We start from the raw sequence: 20597 nt of genomic DNA, 5'->3' as shown, positions 1-20597 counted from the left end.
CACTGCCCTACCTGCATCAATCATCTTTGTGACCTCAAGTTAGTGAGACACGACCTCCCCTTCAGAAAGCCATGCTGCCTCTCACTAATACGTCCATTTGCTTCCAAATGGAGGTAGATCCTGTCTCAAAGAATTCGCTCCAGTAATTTCTCTACCACTGACGTAAGGCTCACCGGCCTGTAGTTCCCTGGATTATCCTTGCTACCCTTCTTAAACAGGGGAACAACATTGGATATTCTCCAGTCCTCCGGGACATCACCTGAAGACAGTGAGGATCCAAAGATTTCTGTCAAGGCCTCAGCAATTTCCTCTCTAGCCTCCTTCAGTATTCTGGGGTAGATCCCATCAGGCCCTGGGGACTTATCTACCTTAATATTTTTCACGACGCCCAACACCTCGTCTTTTTGGATCTCAATGTGACCCAGGCTATCGACACACCCTTCTCCAGACTCAACATCTACCAATTCCTTCTCTTTGGTGAATACTGATGCAAAGTATTCATTTAGTACCTCACCCATTTCCTCTGGTTCCACACATAGATTCCCTTGCCTATCCTTCAGTGGACCAACACTTTCCCTGGCTACCCTTTTTATGTACGTGTAAAAAGCCTTGGGATTTTCTTTAACCCTATTTGCCAATGACTTTTCGTGACCCCTTCTAGCCCTCCTGACTCCTTGCTTAAGTTCCTTCCTACTTTCCTTATATTCCACACAGGCTTCGTCTGTTCCCAGCCTTTTAGCCCTGACAAATACCTCCTTTTTCTTTTTGACGAGGCCTACAATATCTCTCGTTATCCAAGGTTCCCGAAAATTGCCGTACTTATCCTTCTTCCTCACAGGAACATGTCGGTCCTGAATTCCTTTCAACTGATACTTGAAAGCCTTCCACATGTCAGATGTTGATTTACCCTCAAACATCCGCCCCCAATCTAGGTTCTTCAGTTCCCGCCTAATATTGTTATAATTAGCCTTCTCCCAATTTAGCACATTCACCCTCGGACCACTCTTATCCTTGTCCACCAGCACTTTAAAACTCACTGAATTGTGGTCACTGTTCCCGAAATGCTCCCCTACTGAAACTTCTACCACCTAGCCGGGCTCATTCCCCAATACCAGGTCCAGTACCGCCCCTTCCCTAGTTGGACTGTCTACATATTGTTTTAAGAAGCCCTCCTGGATGCTCCTTACAAACTATGTCCCGTCTAAGCCCCTGGCACTAAGTGAGTCCCAGTCAATATTGGGGAAGTTGAAGTCTCCCATCACCACAACCCTGTTGTTTTTACTCTTTTCCAAAATCTGTCTACCTATCTGCTCCTCTATCTCCCACTGGCTGTTGGGAGGCCTGTAGTTAAACCCCCAACATTGTGACTGCATCGTTCTTATTCCTGATCTCTACCCATATAGTCTCACTGCCCTCTGAGGTGTCCTCCCGTAGTACAGCTGTGATATCCTCCCTAACCAGTAGCACAACTCCGCCACCCCTTTTACATCCCCCTCTATCCTGCCTGAAACATCTAAATCCAAGAACGTTTAGCTTCCAATCCTGCCCTTCCCTCAACCAGGTCTCTGTAATGGCAACAACATCATAGTTCCAAGTAATAATCCAAGCTCTAAGTTCATCTGCCTTACCCGTAATACTTCTTGCATTAAAAACATATGCACTTCAGGCCACCAGACCCGCTGTGTTCAGCAACTTCACCGTGTCTGCTCTGCCTCAGAGCCATACCGTCCCTATTCCCTAGTTCTCCCTCAATGCTCTCACCTTCTGACCTATTGCTCCCGTGCCCACCCCCCTGCCATACTAGTTTAAACCCTCCCGTGTGACACTAGCAAACCTCGCGGCCAGGATATTTATGCCTCTCCAGTTTAGATGCAACCTGTCCTTCTTATATAGGTCACACCTGCCCCGGAAGGGCTCCCAGTGGTCCAGATAACGGAAACCCTCCCTCCTACACCAGCTGTTTAGCCACGTGTTTAGCTGCTCTATCTTCCTATTTCTAGCCTCACTGGCATGTGGCCCAGGGAGTAATTCCGAGATTACAACCCTAGAGGTCCTGTCTTTTAACTTTCTGCCTAGCTCCCTGAACTACTGCTGCAGGACCTCATGCCCCTTCCTGCCTATGTCGTCAGTACCAATATGTACAATGACCTCTGCCTGTTTGCCCTCCCCCTTCAGGATGCCCTCTACCCGTTCGGAGACATCCTGGACCCTGGCCCCAGGGAGGCAACATACTATCCTGGAGTCTCTTTCACGTCCACAGAAGCGCCTATCTGTGCCCCTGACTATAGAGTCCCCTATGACTATTGCTCTTCCGCGCTTTGACCCTCCCTTCTGAACATCAGAGCCAACCGTGGTGCCACTGCTCTGGCTGCTGCTATTTTCCCCTGATAGGCTATCCCCCCCGACAGTATCCAAAGGGGTATACCTGTTCGAGAGGGGGACAACCACAGGGGTTTCCTGCACTGACTGCCTGCCCTTTCTGGTGGTCACCCATTTCTCTGCCTGCACCTTGGGTGTGACCACATTTATATAACTGCTATCTATGACGCTTTCCGCCACCTGCATGCTCCTAAGTGCATCCAATTGCTGCTCCAACTGAACCATGCGGTCTGTGAGGAGCTCCAGTTGGGTGCACTTTCTGCAGATGAAGCAATCCGGGACGCTGGAAGCCTCCCGGACCTGCCACATCTCACAGTTAGAGTATTGCACCCCTCTAACTGACTTTGCGTCAATTAATTAGTAAATTAAAGTTTGTTGTTTTTTTTAAAATTACTGTTAACTATCTGTTTCCTAGCACTAGATTTCTACTATATGTGTGAAAGCTAAATACAGTACTCTCCAATCTCTGGGTTAGATACCCCTCTAAATTAAAATTAAGGAATTATGTTTAATTAGTTTACCAATACTTAATTTTGTGTAGATTCCCAACCAGCCACTCAGGTCACAGCTTTTCTGTGATGTCACTTCAGTCCCCCCCCTCCCCCCCCACACACACACACACAATTTGCAACGGTAATAAAAGTAAAAATGAGTAAAAAAGTAAAAATGAGTAAAAATGTCACTGAATTCAACTTGCTGTGGGTCTTGGGTTCTTTAAGCCTGGAAGAAAAATTACACTTTCCCTGTCCTGGGCATTCGACTGCGCTACATAGCAAAGCCGTCCTAGCGACTTAGGGTGCCAAAGCACAGTCCCTAACGGCAGCCCACTGTACCCCTTCAGCACCATGCTCCCACCCACAGGCCGCCTGCTGCTCCCAATGCCAATTTTGGACAGGTGGCATTGTGGTTACTGAACTAGTAAGCCAGAGGCCTGGACTAATGCTCCAGAGACACAAGTTCACACCAAGGCAGCTGGGAGAATTAAAATTTAATTAATTAATAAATCCGTAATAAAACGTTGGTCTTGTCAAAAATGATCAGGAAACTGCCAATTGTAGTAAAAACCATCTGGTACACTAATCTTTTTCAAGGAGGAACCTGCCACCCTTACACAGTCTGGTAATTCACGACAGCATACCCAGAACAATGTGATCGCCTCTTAACAGATCTCTGAAATGGTCAAAGCAAGCTACTCAGTTGTATCAAACCGCGACAACTGGATGTACCTCCGGTGTAAGGAGGTAGCTCAGCGCCTCCGTCTCCAAGGCCAGGATATGCAATAACTGCTGGCTTTGTCAGCATCCTCATATCCCAAGAAAAACATTTTTTAAAAAGCATATGCAGAAAGTGGCCCTAGTTCGCAAGCTGCTGACCATTTCAGCCTGCACCTATTCCTCCCCGCGTGAAAACACCCAGATCAATCTTCGCTGTTCCAGCTTTAAGCTGGACATGGTTAGGAGTTCATTACAGGTCACGACAGCTAGATGAAGAACCAGTGAAATGTCAGATGCAATTCCACCTGGGAGTTACCTTGGGAAGATTTTCCAACGGTGTGGGTGCTGGCGTGAATTCCGTTTGACGAAGGGCATCTTCTTCCCGTTGGACATCCAGGATAAGCTGGGCCAAATAGTTTTCCTGGAACCGCGTACGCTTCCCCAAAGCGCCTTAAATAAAAGCAAAGCCGCTTTTACAATACTGATATCAAAGGTGGAGCACTGGCAAGAGATGGTAAGGGATTGGGGGTCATGGGGAAAGGGGAGGAGGAAATCTTAGTTGCATTCATTGAAAATGAAACGGGGAGGCATGTGGCGCAGTGGTTAGCACTGGGACTGCGGCGCTGAGGGCCCGAGTTCGAATCCCGGCCCCAGGTCACTATCCGTGTGGAGTTTGCACATTCTCCCTATGTCTGCGTGGGTTTCACCCCCACAACCCAAACATGTGCAGGTTAGGTGGATTGGCCACGCTAAATTGCCCCTTAATTGGATTTAAAAAAAATAAAATTGGGTACTTTAAAATTTATAAAAGAAAAAGAAAAGGAAACTGAATTCAAGATTTTTTTTTTTAAATCTAAAAATACGGCTGCACAACTGGCATGAACAAGTTTAGTGTGGACTATGCTATCAATTATCTTAAAGAACGCATTACAAGTTGTAGACATGTACCTTACTTAACTTTCACCGTCAAGCTCATGACTATGTTACAAGGAAAGCGAAGGCAGTGTCCTGTACATCCGAATCCTAATATTCTGAGCCACTAAAGTTTCAGATTATGCAAGGTTTAAGCCCTCAAGTATGCCACAATTCAGCTCGGCCTGTCAACTGACCTTTTTCATCTGGTTGTCATTGACCTTTTGATTTTAAAATGCAATCTGATCAATCTTCCAAGATTTCTGGAGGCAAAAGTCGAAATTTTCAATGCTGTTCCCATCTCCAAAGCCAAGAGTTGTAGCCATTTGCAGTCGTAGCCCACACAAGTTCTTGTACCCTGGAGTGTTGTCTGGTCCCCCTTTTCAACCTCGCCCTCTCTCGGTTTTTAATCATCTAGCCGACCCTTGATTATGTTCATCTCCTCTCCCATCATTTCGTAAAATGTACGGAACAGAAAGTGGCCATTCGGGCCATCGTGTATGTGCTGGCCAGTCTAATTTTTTTTAAAAAATCATTTGCGGGATGTGGGCGTGGCTGGTTAGGCCGGCATTTATTGCCCATCCCTAGTTGCCCTTCAGAAGGTGGTGATGAGTTGCCTTTTCGAATCGCTGCAGTCCTTGAGATGTAGGTACACCCACTGTGCTGTCAGGGAGGGAGTTCCCGGATGTTGTCCCAACAACAGCGATGGAACAGTCATATATTTCCAAGTCAGGGTAGTGAATGACTTGGAGGGAGACCTCCAGGTGGCGGGGTTCCCAGGTAGGTATCTGCTGCTCTCGTCCTTCTAGATGGTAGTGGCTGCAGCTCTTGGTCTGCAGCCTTGCGGCTTACAGCTCTGCCATTTCACATCCACCTACATTTTAAATGAAACAAAGGCTTCTGCCACCAACACCCTTGCAGGCACGGAATTCCAGACCCTCATCAACACCGGACAAAAAGACAAATTCTCTTCAGTTATGAGGGTCCTGCACTTGAGATCTCAGCTCAGAAATACAAATAAATTGCTTTCAAGGTGAACACTGCAAATGAATAAATGTAAAACATTTAAAAGAAACATTATAAAATACAGAATAGGGACAACTGGATGAATAGAGAAAGGAGGTCAAATGTGTTTAGAATTAAATCTGGTTTGAAAATGTTTGGTCAAGTCTACTCTTGAAGTCATATTAGTGTCATCAATGTTTTATTGGTGCTTGGTGCAGTATCTAAATGGGTAACCCGAGACTTGGAATCACCCAAAACTCTCAGTAGAGGATGAGCGAATTACATCTTAACTTTTAATGCAAGCACTTCATTCCCATTAGAAAAGAGCCTCTGAAAGCTACAGAAGGGAAAAAAGAACAAATGGTGCACAGTGCGAACACAGGTCTGATGCCTTCCAGTACATTGTTCAGATTGACATTCTTCATCTGGGGGTCCAGACTGCACCAGACGTGCTATTCCTCTATGTTGAGCATGGCAGTCGAGTTTGCTTCGGTCCCTCAGCAGGCGAACAAGGGTCGTGGATAGTGACACCGAGCGGGAAGATCTGGTTGGTCTCTTCTTTAGCTTACTGCCATCAATGCAGATGGTCACCACATTTTCCAAGTACACAATCTTGCCTTTTTAACCTTTAACAGCCGCACTGCAGTGCAAGCTCGCAGCTTTAGTGGCTCTGAATGTTAGGATTGAGATGTATAGGTCACTGCATTCCAGGACTATAGATGACAAATGAAATGCTCAGAGAGGCCCACTAGTTATTTCCACAGTATATTTTTATATCATTTATAAAAGACCTATCCAGGCTAGGTTTCTGCCTTTGGGCTACATTCGTTAAAGATTGGGAGAGAAACAAAATGAACTACTGAACGTACAATGTAAGAGTCTGACCTACCTGTCATAGTGGTAGAGAGCTTTGCCATTTCCTGGGCTGTGGTGAAATTCTCCTTGGCCTTCTTGTACTCGTAGTAATAGAGCAAAGCATATCCACATTCCAGGTGGAACTGGATTGCTAAATTTCTGCATTCCCCAGAGCTGAAAAAGGCCTCGTTTGTCAGCACTGAGAATATACAAAGACACAACAAAACGTTAAGTGCTTTTTGCCGCAGAAAGATGCCCAAGACTGTGCACAAGGAAAATCGGAGGGGTTACTGTCATTCATTTTCCAGCAAGTCGAGCAAAAACTGAAGCTATGATATGTCTGGACTGAAATGCTTGTAGTGGCTTTGGTGACTCAATACTGACTGAACATAATGGCAAGCATAGGGACAGGATTGTGTCAGTTATCAGTTGAGTCTGCTTTGTCATTTCTCTTAAACATGGAAGTCCTTACTTCCCAAGGTGCTACCTAGCTTCTTATTAATCACCTGTCTTGACTGTGACTATGACCACCTGGACCAGGCCTTTCGTAATCTCAGTTGTGGTGTGTGAAGCTTTCACTTTTTTTTTTTAAATTTAGAGTACCAATTCATCTTTTTCAATTAAGGGGCAATTTAGTGTGGCCAATCCACCTACCCTGCACATCTTTGGGTTGTGGGGACCCACGCAAACACATGAAGAATGTGCAAACTCCACACGGACAGTGACGCAGGGCCGGGATCGAACCTGGGACCTTGGCACCGTGAGGCAGCTGTGCTAACCACTGCGCCGCCCTTCCAAGGCACAATTTTAAAGCGGAGCTGGGATGTTCTCCCCGATAGCCTGGTCAATATTTATCCCTCAATTAACATCACAAAAACAATTATCTACCCACAATCACATTGCTATTCTTGAAAGGTATGGTGGCACAGTGCTTAGCACTGCTGCATCACAGCGCATGGGACCGGGGTTCAATTCCAGCCTTGAGTGACTGTGTGGAGTTTGCACATTCTCCCAATGTTTGCGTGGGTTTCCTCCGGGTGCTCTGGTTTCCTCCATAGTCCAAAGATGTCCAGTTTAGCTGGATTAGCCATGCAGGTTAGGTGGGATTACAGGGATAGGTCGGTGGAGTGGGCCTAGGTTGGGTGCTCGTTCAGGAGGTCAGTGCAGACTTGATGGGCCAAATGGCCTCCTACTGCACTGTAGGGATTCTATGCTTCTATGGAAAGCTTGCTGTCTGCAAACAGCCAATGAGTTTCCTGCATTAGAACAGGGTCAACTTCAAAAGTATTTCATCAGATGTACAGTGCTTTGGGACATTCTGCAGTTGTGAAAAATGCAACATCAATGTAAGTCTTTCCTTTGCTCTGGAAGTGGGACAATATTGCTGAGATGACAGACTACATGAATGCATCAATTATTTCATTGGACTTGTAATTGAATCTACTAAGTACACTTGCACGAATTATTCAGTTCAAATATATTGTAGCGGACATCATTCCTTCCCACCCCTTAACCCAGGATAGTTTCTGATCAATTTAAAGCGAATTAATAGGTTCATAGATTGTCACGTGTACCGAGGTACAGTGAAAAGTATTGCTCTGCATACAGTCCAGGCAGATCGTGCCATACATGAACATAGAACATACGATAAATACACAACGTAAATACATAGACATCGGGTAAAGCATATGGAATACAGCTCTACAACTGGATAGATGCGTAGAAAGATCAGTTCAGTCCATAAGAGGGTCGTTTAGGAGTCTGGTAACAGCGGGGAAGAAGCTGTTTTTGAATCAGTTAGTGTGTGTTCTACAGTCTGTGACTTTTGTATCTCCTGCCCGATGGAAGAAGTTGGAAGAGAGAATAACCCGGGTTGGAGGGGTCTTTGATTATGCTGCCCGCTTTCCCAGGGCAGCAGGGGGTGGAGACAGAGTCAATGGCCTCCTTCTGCAATGTAAGGATTCTATGATATTACGATCTTCGGAGTCAACCGGAGGAAACCCACGCCGACACGGGAAGAACGTGCAAACTCTACACACAGTCACCCAAGGCCGTAATCGAACCCGGGTCCCTGGTGCGGTGAGGCAGCAGCGGCAACCATTTTGCCGGTTATGATAATATTTTTTTTTAAATTATATGCAGAAAACAATATAATATATAGATATATTTAAATATTATTTTTTTTTTAAATATATTTTATTGAAGTTTTTCAAACAAAGATTTTCAGTTTTTACAACTTAATAAAGGAATATACATTAAACGTTATTTAAATAATATATTAAACTAACAACAGATGGAAAAAGAAATCAACAAAAAGCAAATATCAACAACTAACTAAGAAAAAACAAGAACACGGAATAATCCTCCCCCCGGGTTGCTGCTGCTGTCTTTTCTGTTTTTCCATTATCGTTCCGCGAGATAGTCAAGGAATGGTTGCCACCGCCTGGTGAACCCCTGAGCAGATCCTCTTAACGCATATTTTATTCGCTCCAGTCTTATGAACCCTGCCATGTCGTTTATCCAGGCCTCCTCGCCCGGGGGCTTCGCTTCTTTCCACATGAGTAGAATCCTTCGCCGGGCTACTAGGAACGCAACGGCCAGAACGTCGGCCTCTTTCGCCTCCTGCACTCCTGGTTCTTCTGCAACCCCAAATATAGCCAACCCCCAGCTTGGTTTGACCCGGACCCCCACCAACTTGGAGACCACTCTTGCCACACCCTCCCAGAACTCATGCAGTGCCAGACACGACCAGAACATGTGACTGTGGTTCGCCGAGCTTCCCGAGCACCTCCCACACCTGTCCTCCACCCCAAAAAACCTGCTCAGTCTTGCTCCCGTCATATGTGCTCTGTGTAGAACCTTAAATTGAATCAGGCTAAGCCTGGCACACGAGGACAAGGAATTTACCCTACTTAGGGCATCTGCCCACAGCCCCTCCTCGATCTCTTCCCCCAGCTCCTCTTCCCATTTTCCCTTCAGCTCCTCTACCATCGCCTCCCCCTCGTCTCTCATCTCCCGGTATATTTCGGACACTTTACCTTCTCCAACCCATGCCCCCGAAATCACTATCCTGGACCCCTTGCGTCGGGAGCCGCGGAAATTCCCTCACCTGTTGCCTCGTAAATGCCCTCACTTGCATGTATCGGAAAGCATTCCCTGGTGGCAACTTATATTTTTCTTCCAATGCTCCCAAACTCGCAAACGTCCCGTCCACAAACAGGTCCTTCAGCTTCCTAATTCCTGCTCGCTGCCAACATTGAAATCCCCCATCTATCCTCCCCGGGACGAACCTGTGGTTATTCCTTATCGGGGACCACACCGAGGCACCCATCACTCCTCTATGACGTCTCCACTGCCCCCAGATCTTCAAGGTCGCCACCACCACTGGGTTTGTGGTGTACCCTTTCAGGGAGAACGGTAGCGGCGCCGTCGCCAGCGCTTTTAGGCTCGTTCCCTTACAGGACGCCATCTACAACCTTCTTCTTCCCTCATCCACTTACAGACCATCGACACATTGGCGGCCCAATAGTAGTCACTCAGACTCGGCAGTGCCAATCCCCCTCTGTCCCTACTGCGCTGCAGGAACCCCCTCTTTACTCTCGGGGTCTTTCCCGCCCACACAAAGTTCGTAATGCTCCTGTCTATTTTTTTGAAGAAGGCCTTTGTAATCAGGATGGGGAGGCACTGAAATACGAAAAGAAACCTCGGGAGGACCACCATTTTAACCGCCTGTACTCTGCCCGCCAATGACAGGGGCACCATATCCCACCTCTTAAAGTCCTCCTCCATCTGCTCTACCAATCGCGTCAGGTTAAGTTTATGTAGGGTTCCCCAGTTCCTGGCCACCTGAATCCCCAGGTATCGAAAATTCCTTGCTACTCTCCTCAGCGGCAGAGCATCTATCCCCCTGCCCTGTTCCCCGGGGTGCATCACAAAAAGTTCGCTCTTTCCCATATTTAATTTATATCCCGAGAACTCTCCAAACTCCCTGAGTATCTGCATTACCTCTGGCATCCCCTCTACTGGGTCCGCCACATATAGCAGCAAATCAACCGCATATAGTGACACTCGATGTTCCTCTCCCCCTCTAAGCACCCCCCCTCCACCTCTTAGAGTCCCTCAGCGCTATGGCCAATGGTTCAATTGCCAACGCGAACAGTAACGGGGACAGGGGGCACCCTTGTCTTGTACCTCTATGTAATCGAAAGTATCCCGATCTTTGCCTGTTTGTAACGACGCTTGCCACCGGGACCGCGTACAAGAGTCTAACCCATCTAATGAACCCCTCCCCGAACCCAAATCTCTTCAGCACCTCCCACAAATAGTCCCACTCCACCCTATCGAATGCCTTCTCTGCATCCATCGCCACCACCATCTCTGCCTCCCCCTCCGGTGGGGGCATCATCATCACCCCCAACAACCTTCGTACATTGGCATTCAATTGTCTCCCCTTAACAAACCCTGTCTGGTCGTCATGTACCACCCCTGGGACACAATCCTCTATCCTTGTCACCATCACTTTGGCCAGCAGTTTGGCGCCTACGTTTAGGAGGGAGATGGGCCTGTATGACCTGCACTGCAGCGGGTCTTTGTCTCGTTTCAGAATTAGCGATATCGTCGCCTCCGACATTGTCGGGGGTAATGTCCCCCTTTCCTTAGCCTCATTAAAGGTTCTCGCCAGAAGCGGGGCCAACAGGTCCATATACTTCCTCTAAAATTCCACCGGGAACCCATCTGGTCCCGGGGCCTTCCCTGCTTGCATATTCCCAATTCCTTTGATCACCTCATCCACCTCAATCTGCGCCCCCAGACCTGCCACCTCCTGCCCCTCCACCCTCGGGAACTCCAGCTGGTCCAAAAAGTGTATCATTCCCTCTTTCCCCTCCGGGGGTTGGGACTTGTACAGCCTCTCATAGAATGTCTTGAACACCTCGTTCACTTTCCCTGCTCTCTGCTCAATCTTTCCCGTTTCGTCCCTACCTCCTCCACTCTCTCTCGCCGCCCCCCTCTTTCGAAGTTGTTGGGCCAGCAGCCGGCTCGCCTTTTCCCCATATTCATATTGTATCCCCTGTGCCTTCCTCCACTGTGTCTCTGCCTTTCCCGTGGTCAGCAGGTCAAACTCCATCTGTAATCTTCGTCTTTCCCTGTATAGCCCTTCGTCTGGGGCCTCCGCATACTTCCTATCCACCCTCAGAATTTCCCCTACTAATCTCTCTCTTTCTTTACCCTCTTGTTTCCCCTTGTGGGCTCTGATGGAAATCAGCTCTCCTCTAACCACCGCCTTCAGCGCTTCCCATACTACTCCCACCTGGACCTCCCCATCGTCATTGACCTCCAGGTATCTTTCGATACATCCCCTCACCCTTCCGCATACCCCCTCGTCTGCCAGTAGTCTCATGTCTAATCGCCAGAGTGGGTGCTGGTCCCTTTCCTCTCCTATTTCCAGCTCCACCCAATGCGGGGCATGATCTGAAACGGCTATGGCCGAGTACTCCGTTCCTGCCACTTTCGGGATCAGTGCCCTTCCCAAAACAAAAAAGTCTATCCGGGAATATACCTTGTGGACGTGGGAGAAAAAGGAAAACTCTTTGCCCATCGGTCTGGCGAATCTCCACGGATCTACTCCCCCCATTTGCTCCATGAATCCCTTAAGCACCTTGGCTGCTGCTGGCCTTCTCCCGGTCCTGGATCTGGACCGGTCCAGCCCTGGGTCAAGCACTGTATTGAAGTCCCCCCCCCCATTAACAAGTTTCCCACCTCCAGGTCCGGGATACGTCCCAGCATTCGCTTCATGAATCCCACGTCATCCCAGTTCGGGGCATATACGTTCACCAGCACAACCGTCTCACCCTGCAATCTGCCACTCACCATCACATACCTGTCCCCACTATCCACCACTATGGTCTTAGCCTCGAACGATACACGTTCCCCACCAGTATTGCCACCCCTCTGTTTTTCGCGTCCAACCCTGAGTGGAACACCTGTCCCACCCATCCTTTTCTTAGTCTAACCTGATCCGCCAACTTCAGGTGCGTCTCCTGGAGCCTAACGACGTCCGCCTTCAGTCTCTTTAAGTGCGCAAACACCCTTGCCCTCTTAATCGGCCCATTTAAACCTCTCACATTCCACGTGATCAGCCGAATTGGGGGGCCATTTGCCGCCCCCCCCCCTCGTCGACTAGCCATCCCCTTTTTTAAACCATCTCCTCACCCAGGTCTCACGCACCCGTCTGTCCCCCAGACGGCACCCTCCCGTCCCGACCACCTCGTCTCGTATCAGCTCCCCCTTACTCTCAGCAGCAGCAACCCAGTTAATACCCCCCCAGATCCCCCTCCAGCTTGATTACTCCCCCCATATTGCTTCCGGAAGTCCGCTAACTCTGGCTGACCTCGGGTTCCCCCGTTCATCCTTTGACCTCCCTGCGTGTGAGGCTCCCTTCCTTCCTGCGCCCCTTTCCCCGCCATAGTTTCCATAGCGCGGGAAAATACCCGCGCCTTCCTCTCGGCCCCTCCCCTAACAGCGCAGTTCCCTCATTCCCCTTCCCTGTCCCCTTTTCCACCGGTGCCCACATTTCTTCATGTCCCCCACATCGGGGGGAGAAAAATTCCCCGTCCAACATTATTATACATTAGCCCTCCCCTCTCCCCACTTTACATTTCTGTGCCACCACCTCGCTACCCCTCTCCGGGCATCAATTTCTCAAGTCTAGTCCAATTTCTCTTCCTGAATGAATGTCCATGCCTCCTCCGCCGTCTCAAAGTAGTGGTGTTTGCCCTGATGCGTGACCCACAATCTCACCGGCTGCAGCATCCCAAATTTGACTTTCTTCCTATGGAGCACCGCCTTGGCCCGGTTGAAACTCGCCCTCCTTCTCGCCACCTCCGCACTCCAGTCTTGATACACGCGTATCACCGCGTTCTCCCACTTGCTACTCCGTGTCTTCTTAGCCCAGCTCAGGACCATCTCCCTGTCCCTGTAGCGATGGAACTTCACCACTATTGCTCTTGGTGTTTCCCCTGCCTTTGGTCTTCTCACAAGGACCCAGTACGCTCCCTCCACTTCCAGGGAGCCCGTTGGGGCCTCAGCTCAGATTAGAGTATGGAGCATCATACTCACATACCCCCCAGCATCAGCTCCCTCTGTTCCTTCGGGGAGACCTAAAATCCATAGGTTCTTCCTCCTCGAGCTGTTCTCCAGGGCTTCCAGCCTTTCTATGCACCTCTTGTGTAGTGCCTCGTGTGTCTCCGTTTTTACCACCAGGCCCTGTATCTCGTCTTCGTTCTCAGCTGCCTTTGCCTTCACTCCACAGAGCTCCATCGCCTGGACCTTTTGTGTTTCCTTCAATCCCTCGATTGCCAGTAACATCGGCGCTAGCACCTCTTTCTTGAGCTCCTCCACACATCGTCGGAGAAACTCCTGCTGTTCCGGGCCCCATACCGTCTGGGCTCCCTTGGCCGCCATCTTGCTTCTCCCTTCTCTTCTCTGCCGCTGCTCCAAAGGATCCTCCGCAATCTGGCCACTGCTGTCGCTCCTTTCCATCCACACCCGGGGGGACTCCTTCCTTGTCACCTCACACTGGGTTTGGCCGCAAAAAATCTCCGTTGGGGCACCCGATAAGAGCCCAAAAGTCTGTTGAAACGGGAGGTGCCGAAACGTGCGGCTTAGCTGGTCATCGCCGCAACCGGAAGTCTATATTTAAATATTTAATGTTTATTACCACACCATTTTTACATTTCATTTCCATAAAATTGTATCTTCATTTGTAAAGAAGATCACCTCCCGTGCCAAGTCACATTAGTTTTTGGGTTGGATATCCTCTCAATATTCACCCACTTCTTTGGATTATGCAAATATAACCAGGGTAAACTTTGAAGTTTGCAGGCTGTACATTAACGGCAATCTAAGGTAAGAATTCTTTCAGCAGGACATTATGGTGTGAGGAGTAGTGAGGGAGGAAGGACAAAAGGCGAGATTTGTAAGAACATTTGTATGACAGTACTGAATAAATATTCATTAGGTCTTTCCGATACAATGCAGTTTTAAAAAATGCTCATTAAATCTTCAAACGCAATGTCATACAAGGTATTTTACTGGACCAAACAATTTAGAAATGCACTCATTGTAAGAAGCGGAGGAGGAGGACAAAAATCAAGTTTCTAAAGCTGGGCTGCAGTTTCCATGAAGCAGTTGGTATCCTTTTATCAATATAATGTTCTTATAATGACGACACCACCAAAGACTTCTATCCTGACAAACACTAATTGCTGCTGCGATGCTATAAAAGGAAAAGAACAAACTCAAAACAATAGCAGAGTCCTTTGAAGTAAGGTACTGTCCTTCAGAGGGAAACGCCACACAAAGAAAAACTACTGAAATCGCAAAAGAAAATCAGTGCACCATCAGCAAAGGGGAAGAAGCGCACTGTCACACCACAAGGGTGGTTTTTTTAAAACGTTTAAGCAAAATACGTATTTGCTGAAGGGAGCTCATTAAGCTCGGTTACAATCTGAAAGCTGGAATGTCCTCCTGGCACGCTCTTAAAATGCTGGACGTGCTTTTCAGCAAAAAAAACAGCAGCTTTCAGAAAGTAAAGCTGGCAAATGCCTTGCTTCAGTTCCAAACTAGAAAGTAATAGGTAACTAAACTGATCACGCTATTATATTTATGTACTGTATATGAGGGAATATAAAACGCATTCCACTAACCCCCTGACTCTTCACACAGTCAGGAATGTTCTGAGCAGGGGGAAATTTCCACAGATTCATTCCTAGGTTGAGAAAAAAACTCTAATCCCCGACAAAAAAAGCTTGGTCGACGACAAAGAGAGAATAGAAGAATGGCGAGCAGTGCTTTATTAAAGTGGCAGATGTCAGAATCACTCCAGTTAAGCAGCGGAAAATCCTTCCACTCTGCTTAATTCTCCGAAAGATGGGGGTTAGGTAAAGGTCCTGCAGGAAACTTGATCTCCTTCCTTACAAAATGACAACCATGCGACCTTCCCACGGCAGCCAGGGTCCCGAGGGTGGCGCCTCCACCACCAGCTCAGTGGGACAATGGATCATCAGCCCAGAGGAGCCACTCGGGTCCTGCCGCGGAACCTGAACGCACAATGTCCCGATGAAGTCAAACGTGCTGCCACTGCAGTGGGGTTAGCATCTGCGGCCGCCCACTTTTAACCAGCAAACCAGGCAATTCTGATCTTTGCTGTGAGTGTGTTTCATGTTTTTTAATGTGTTGGTGGATGGGAGGGGGTGTTAGAGGTTATGCAAAGTTACTCCAAATTATTAGAGCTTTCTAGTGTAATACAGCAGTTACGTAAAGTTCACTGCACAGAAAAACATTCAGCCCAAGTGGTCTATACTGGTATCAATGCTCCACACAACTGTCCTCCCACCACAAACATCGAACTCGATCAAAATATCCTACTTTTTCTTCCTCCCCCACGTGCACACCCAGATTCCCCTTAAGAGGCATCAAAACTATACACCTGAACCACTTTCAAAGAGGTAGCAAATTTGTCACTCTTAACACTCGCGACCTAAATTCCAGAATTCTTTGTCGAATGGATTCTTTACCTCACATGTTTTTGGGCTTCCTCGCAAGTGGAATCGTTTTCTCCACACGCACTTTTAGCAGACGCCTTCACAATTTGAAAACTACGGGGTCACCAGTCAGCCTTCTACTTTCTAGATAAAAAGGGCACCGTCTTTCTCTCTTTCCTGCCAGCAAAATCCTCTCAGTTCTGGAGTCCTGCTTGCCAGCAATTTTTTGCACCTTCTCCCATGCCTTTGTACCCCTATTACAATACGCAGTCCGGAATTGCTCGCACTACTCAATACAGGTTTAACGTAACTTCCCCACTGTTCAAATCTTCTCCTCTAGAAATGAACCCCTGAGCCTTGTTTGCGCTTTTATGGCCTTGTTAACTGCATCGCTACTTTTAATGATCTGTGAATGTGCGCGTCCTGGATTCCTTTTGCTCCTCTACCTCATTTAGACCCTTATTTTGTGACCTATTTCCTCATTCCCAAATAAACCATCTCTCCCATGCCTACACTGAAATTAATTTGCCATTAGTGCACCCATTTGCATGTTTATTAATATCTTCTTGGATTATGTCATTGTCCTCCTCAGTATTAACTATTGAGGATGATGGCAACAGTGGACCATGACAGAAATTTTACATGTTAATTCAGAAAAACAAGGGCTTGGCCCAATAACCTCCTGGTTTCCCCGTCGTCACATGTAGGGGCTACCCCAATGATGGGCTGAGGAATCCCTCTAGGAAGCTTCCAAGTAAAGAGTTTACCTGGCATTTGCCCAGAAGGGCAAACGTCCCCTGAACAATTGTTCTGGGCTGGGAACCATCTGACAGAAGCGATTTAAATCACTAACTTCGAATGTCTGCCAGTTTTACCCTGATAATTACTCTGCAAGGGAAGGGGAAAAAAAATCACTTCCAACTATAACATTTTTAAAACCAAGACTGAGCCCTACACAGGACACCCCACACACACGCAGGACACCCCACACACACGACCCGACAGCATATCCCCCCACACCTCCTGTCCAAGTAGACCTGAACCACCCCCCCTCCGCTTTCCTAGTCCAGCCCAATCCGAGCACCCCCCCCCCCTTAATCCGGTCCAACTCGAACCAGCCCCGAACCTGATCCTCCCTCCAGGCCCTCCCCACCCCCTTCCAGAACCTTTACATTGTCCCTTTAAACACCTGCTTTGCAATAACTGCTGCCGCAAAAAGGGGACGTTCCTCTCTTTCCTGTTCCCCAGTTACTCCTCGCCAATGAAGCCGGGGGGTGCTTCGCTACTCCTGTCTCGCTCAGCCTGAGTGGGAAGCAAAACAGGCGCATTGGAATTACTGTGAGGGTAAATCCATCCAGAGTGGTAATTCCACCGGTGATTGCCACGCCGAGGAAGTTACAGACCACTGAGTCAATAAAATATTTTTAAGTCACATAGAAGAAATGATGTGTCCTTCAGTTAATGTTCACATCTGATAGTCACCCACTGCTGCTGCCATATTTTGCACCATTTACTTTATTTAGCGGACGGGACACAAGTATCCCGTTTACGATGAACATTTTTGTTCCTTTTTTAAAGAAATTCATTAGACACAAACTACAGACTTATTTTTAAATGTGATGTATAAAAATATGACGATGCATCCAATAAGGTTGTTTTGTGCGTATTAGGTCACAATCCTGGATAACTGAGGCAATCACTAAATCTTAGGTTTCACCGATACAGCTGTGATTTTATAATTTTCTACTTAATTCGAAGAAGACTTCAATAATGGTCCCACATTTATTTGTCCTGCATTAGTGTATTTTAAGAAAACCAGATTTCTGAAAATACTTGTGAATGCCAAGCTTCAACTGAAATTTAGTATTTTAATTGAACGCTTGGTCTTCTACTGAAGCATAAACCATATTTTTAAAATACATAGATATGTATGTGTGTGTATATGTATCGATATTCACCTTGCAAATCCTTAATTTCAGTTCAAAGAATAAAGTCAAGCAGTTAAAAAAATACATTTTCTTTTCCACATCCCCTACAGGTGATGCGTGCACTTAAAACAAAACTTTGGAATAAAACTATTTATTTTAAAAAAACAGTTTGGAGAAGTTGTACCTTCATCGATACAGGCTTTAGTGATGCTGAGGAGCGGAGAGGAACGCTCTGCCAGTAATTGCTGCTGAATGCTTACGCACCGCATTGTCCACCAGGGCAACATCTGCAAAACAATATAAGATGTCATCTTTCCCTCCTTCTCCACAAAGGGAGGTCAAATTAAAATCAGATGGGACAGGGGCCATCCGACCCAGTCACCTGTCTTGGTAAAACCTGCAGAAAGTTGCTGTGGTTGCTGGAAATCTCAGAGATAACAAAGATGAAGGCCAGCAGTCTTCGTGGTCGGCGATCTAAGGTTTGATTAGCAATTCAGGTCGACAGGGCCCCCACACTTTCAGCAACATAAAATTCCATGATTTCTCCACGGCCAAATTGAAAAATTTCATGACCATTTTTTTTCTTTCAAATGCATCACCAACCCTGGCATTTTCAAGCTTTACACAAGCACTTGAACACTGTGTGTCAGCTATCGAGAAACCCCAATTTCTCACAAGACCATCTTGTTTTGTAGAATTTTCCTGTTCCACGAGAAGTGTTCAGACTATTTTCTTGGGCTGAATTCTGGACGTGCAAAGCAAAGCAAACATTACAGTAAGGGGGTGGGGGGGGAGTGGGCATCGGGGAAAAAACATTGGAAAAGATTGGAAATCCGTCCAAAGTCAGAAAGGTTTCAGTGGAGCCTTTATGAATATCCGTGGCTTTTCGATGACTTTTGGGCCTTTTTTTGGACATCTCCATGACTTTTCCAGACCTGGAAAATTCATTTACAAATTCAATGACTTTTCTAGCTTTATCCATGACCCATGGAAACCCTGGTCCGGGATCCTTTGCTGACTGCCAATAGCCTCAGTTCTAACTCTAGCCTTACAGCCCACCCTGAGATCAAACTGCAGTTCTGGCCTCTTGTACATTCTCAATGTTCATCATTGCACCATTCAGATGTTATAAATTATCTGCCTCTCTCTCTTCTTCTTTAAGTCGCTCCTTAAAACTTATCTCTTTGATCTAATTTTGTCCTAATATCTCCTTTGGTGGCTTGGTGTCAAACTTTGCGAAATGTTGCTGCAAAGTTCCTTCAGACATTTTTACTATATTGTTGCAATACCAATGCAAATTGTAGTCGGTGACTATTTGCATCTCTGTAACACAGTTCAGATCACTTCCAACTTCTGCTGAAATCCCGATTCTTTCCCTCACCTCTTTTTGACTAGACTGCTCCAATATTCTTCTCACCAGCTTTCCAAACTCCACCCAGCGCTACCGATACATCCAGGATTAAACTGTACCATCTTGTGTTAAATCCCATTGCCGCAGCGTCCTTGACCTTGTTGTCTTCCACTGTCTCCCAATTTCCCAATGCAACAAAATCAAATCCTTGTCCTTAATTATGTATTTTGAAAATTTGCCCTTCCTTACCATTGTGCCACATGTTGAGCAAGTCAGTATGTATTCTCCTGCCTCTTCTTATTCAGTATTCTGCCCCCCCCCGCCCCCCCCTCCAATTAGTTTCAAAGCTTTCAGCTGCCTTGGTCCTACACCTGCAATGTTCAACTTAAAGCATTTCTGCCACCTACAACAGCCACAACTGACTCTTTCAATTGAATTTTGTCACATACCCTAACTCTTTTCCTGCTTGCTGTCCATTACAACCATGTCCACTTCATCAAAGCACTCTAGGCCATCTCAGTACGTTGAAGGATCAGCGTGGGTAAGTTACTCTGAATTCCATGCGGCTGTTTATTTAACAGCAGAGATGTAGGATCGTATCTTAAAAATGTGAATTGTTGCACATGCATTTACATTGTGAAATCTAGCCTGAACGTAGAGATCGACACATTCCCATCTACAGTTAGTGTTGGGGAATAACAACTCTCTCATTTCAGGTGTCCAAATTATGTGTTTGCGAAGAAAGTGAATGCTGAAATTGGTGGGTGAGGTGCAAATTTTATATGCTTAATTGTCCTGGATGGTGTTGAGCTTCTTGAACGTTGTTGGAGCTGCACTCATCCAGGCATTCCGTCACACTCCTACTTGTGCCTTGTAGATGGTAGACAGGCTTTGGGGAGTCAGGTGGTGAGTTATTCGCTGCAGAATTCCCAGCCTATGACTTGCTCTTGTAGTAACTGTATTTATGTGGCTAGTCCAGTTCCCCCAGAATGTTGAGTAGTGGGGGATTCACTGACAGTAATGCCATTGGAAGGAAAGGGTTGGATTCTCTCTTGTTAGAGCTGGTCAGTGCTTGGCACTTGTGTGGCACAAATGTTACTTGATACTGGTCTGCCCAAACCTGAATGTTGCACAGGTCTAGCTGCATATGGACATGGACTGCTTCCATACCTCAGCAGTTGTGAATGATGCTGAACATTGTGCAGTCATCGGTCAACATTCCCACTTCTGACCTTATGATGGAAGGAAGGTTGCTTACTTATGAAGCAGCTGGAAATGGTTGAGCCTTTTTGATTGCCGAATCGGGGATTGTTTATTTACTGTCGGTCAAGTTTCCTACAGCAACAACCTGCATATGCTTCCTTTAATAAGACCATAAGGCATGGGAGCACAATTAGGCCACTCGGCCGAT

At 47.0% G+C, this 20597-nt stretch overlaps 1 protein-coding gene across 3 annotated transcripts in view; it reads right to left on the bottom strand.

The window, feature by feature from the left end:
* The window catches only part of ttc27 (tetratricopeptide repeat domain 27), a 328446-nt gene that overhangs the window by 255316 nt on the left and 52533 nt on the right, over positions 1 to 20597 (bottom strand). For all 3 annotated transcript variants that reach the window (XM_072512247.1, XM_072512241.1, XM_072512254.1), the window contains 3 exons: positions 18020 to 18122; positions 6400 to 6564; positions 3910 to 4043 (listed from right to left, as the gene is read on the bottom strand). In XM_072512247.1, the coding sequence (XP_072368348.1) occupies positions 3910 to 4043; positions 6400 to 6564; positions 18020 to 18122 (402 nt within the window). The remainder of the gene's footprint in view (positions 1 to 3909; positions 4044 to 6399; positions 6565 to 18019; positions 18123 to 20597) is intronic.

The sequence above is a fragment of the Scyliorhinus torazame genome, chromosome 1 (genome assembly GCF_047496885.1).
Source record: "Scyliorhinus torazame isolate Kashiwa2021f chromosome 1, sScyTor2.1, whole genome shotgun sequence".
In the NCBI taxonomy this organism is placed as follows: domain Eukaryota; kingdom Metazoa; phylum Chordata; class Chondrichthyes; order Carcharhiniformes; family Scyliorhinidae; genus Scyliorhinus; species Scyliorhinus torazame.
The sequence above is the reverse complement of the archived record's forward strand: the minus strand, read 5'-3'. Positions and strand labels throughout refer to the sequence as shown.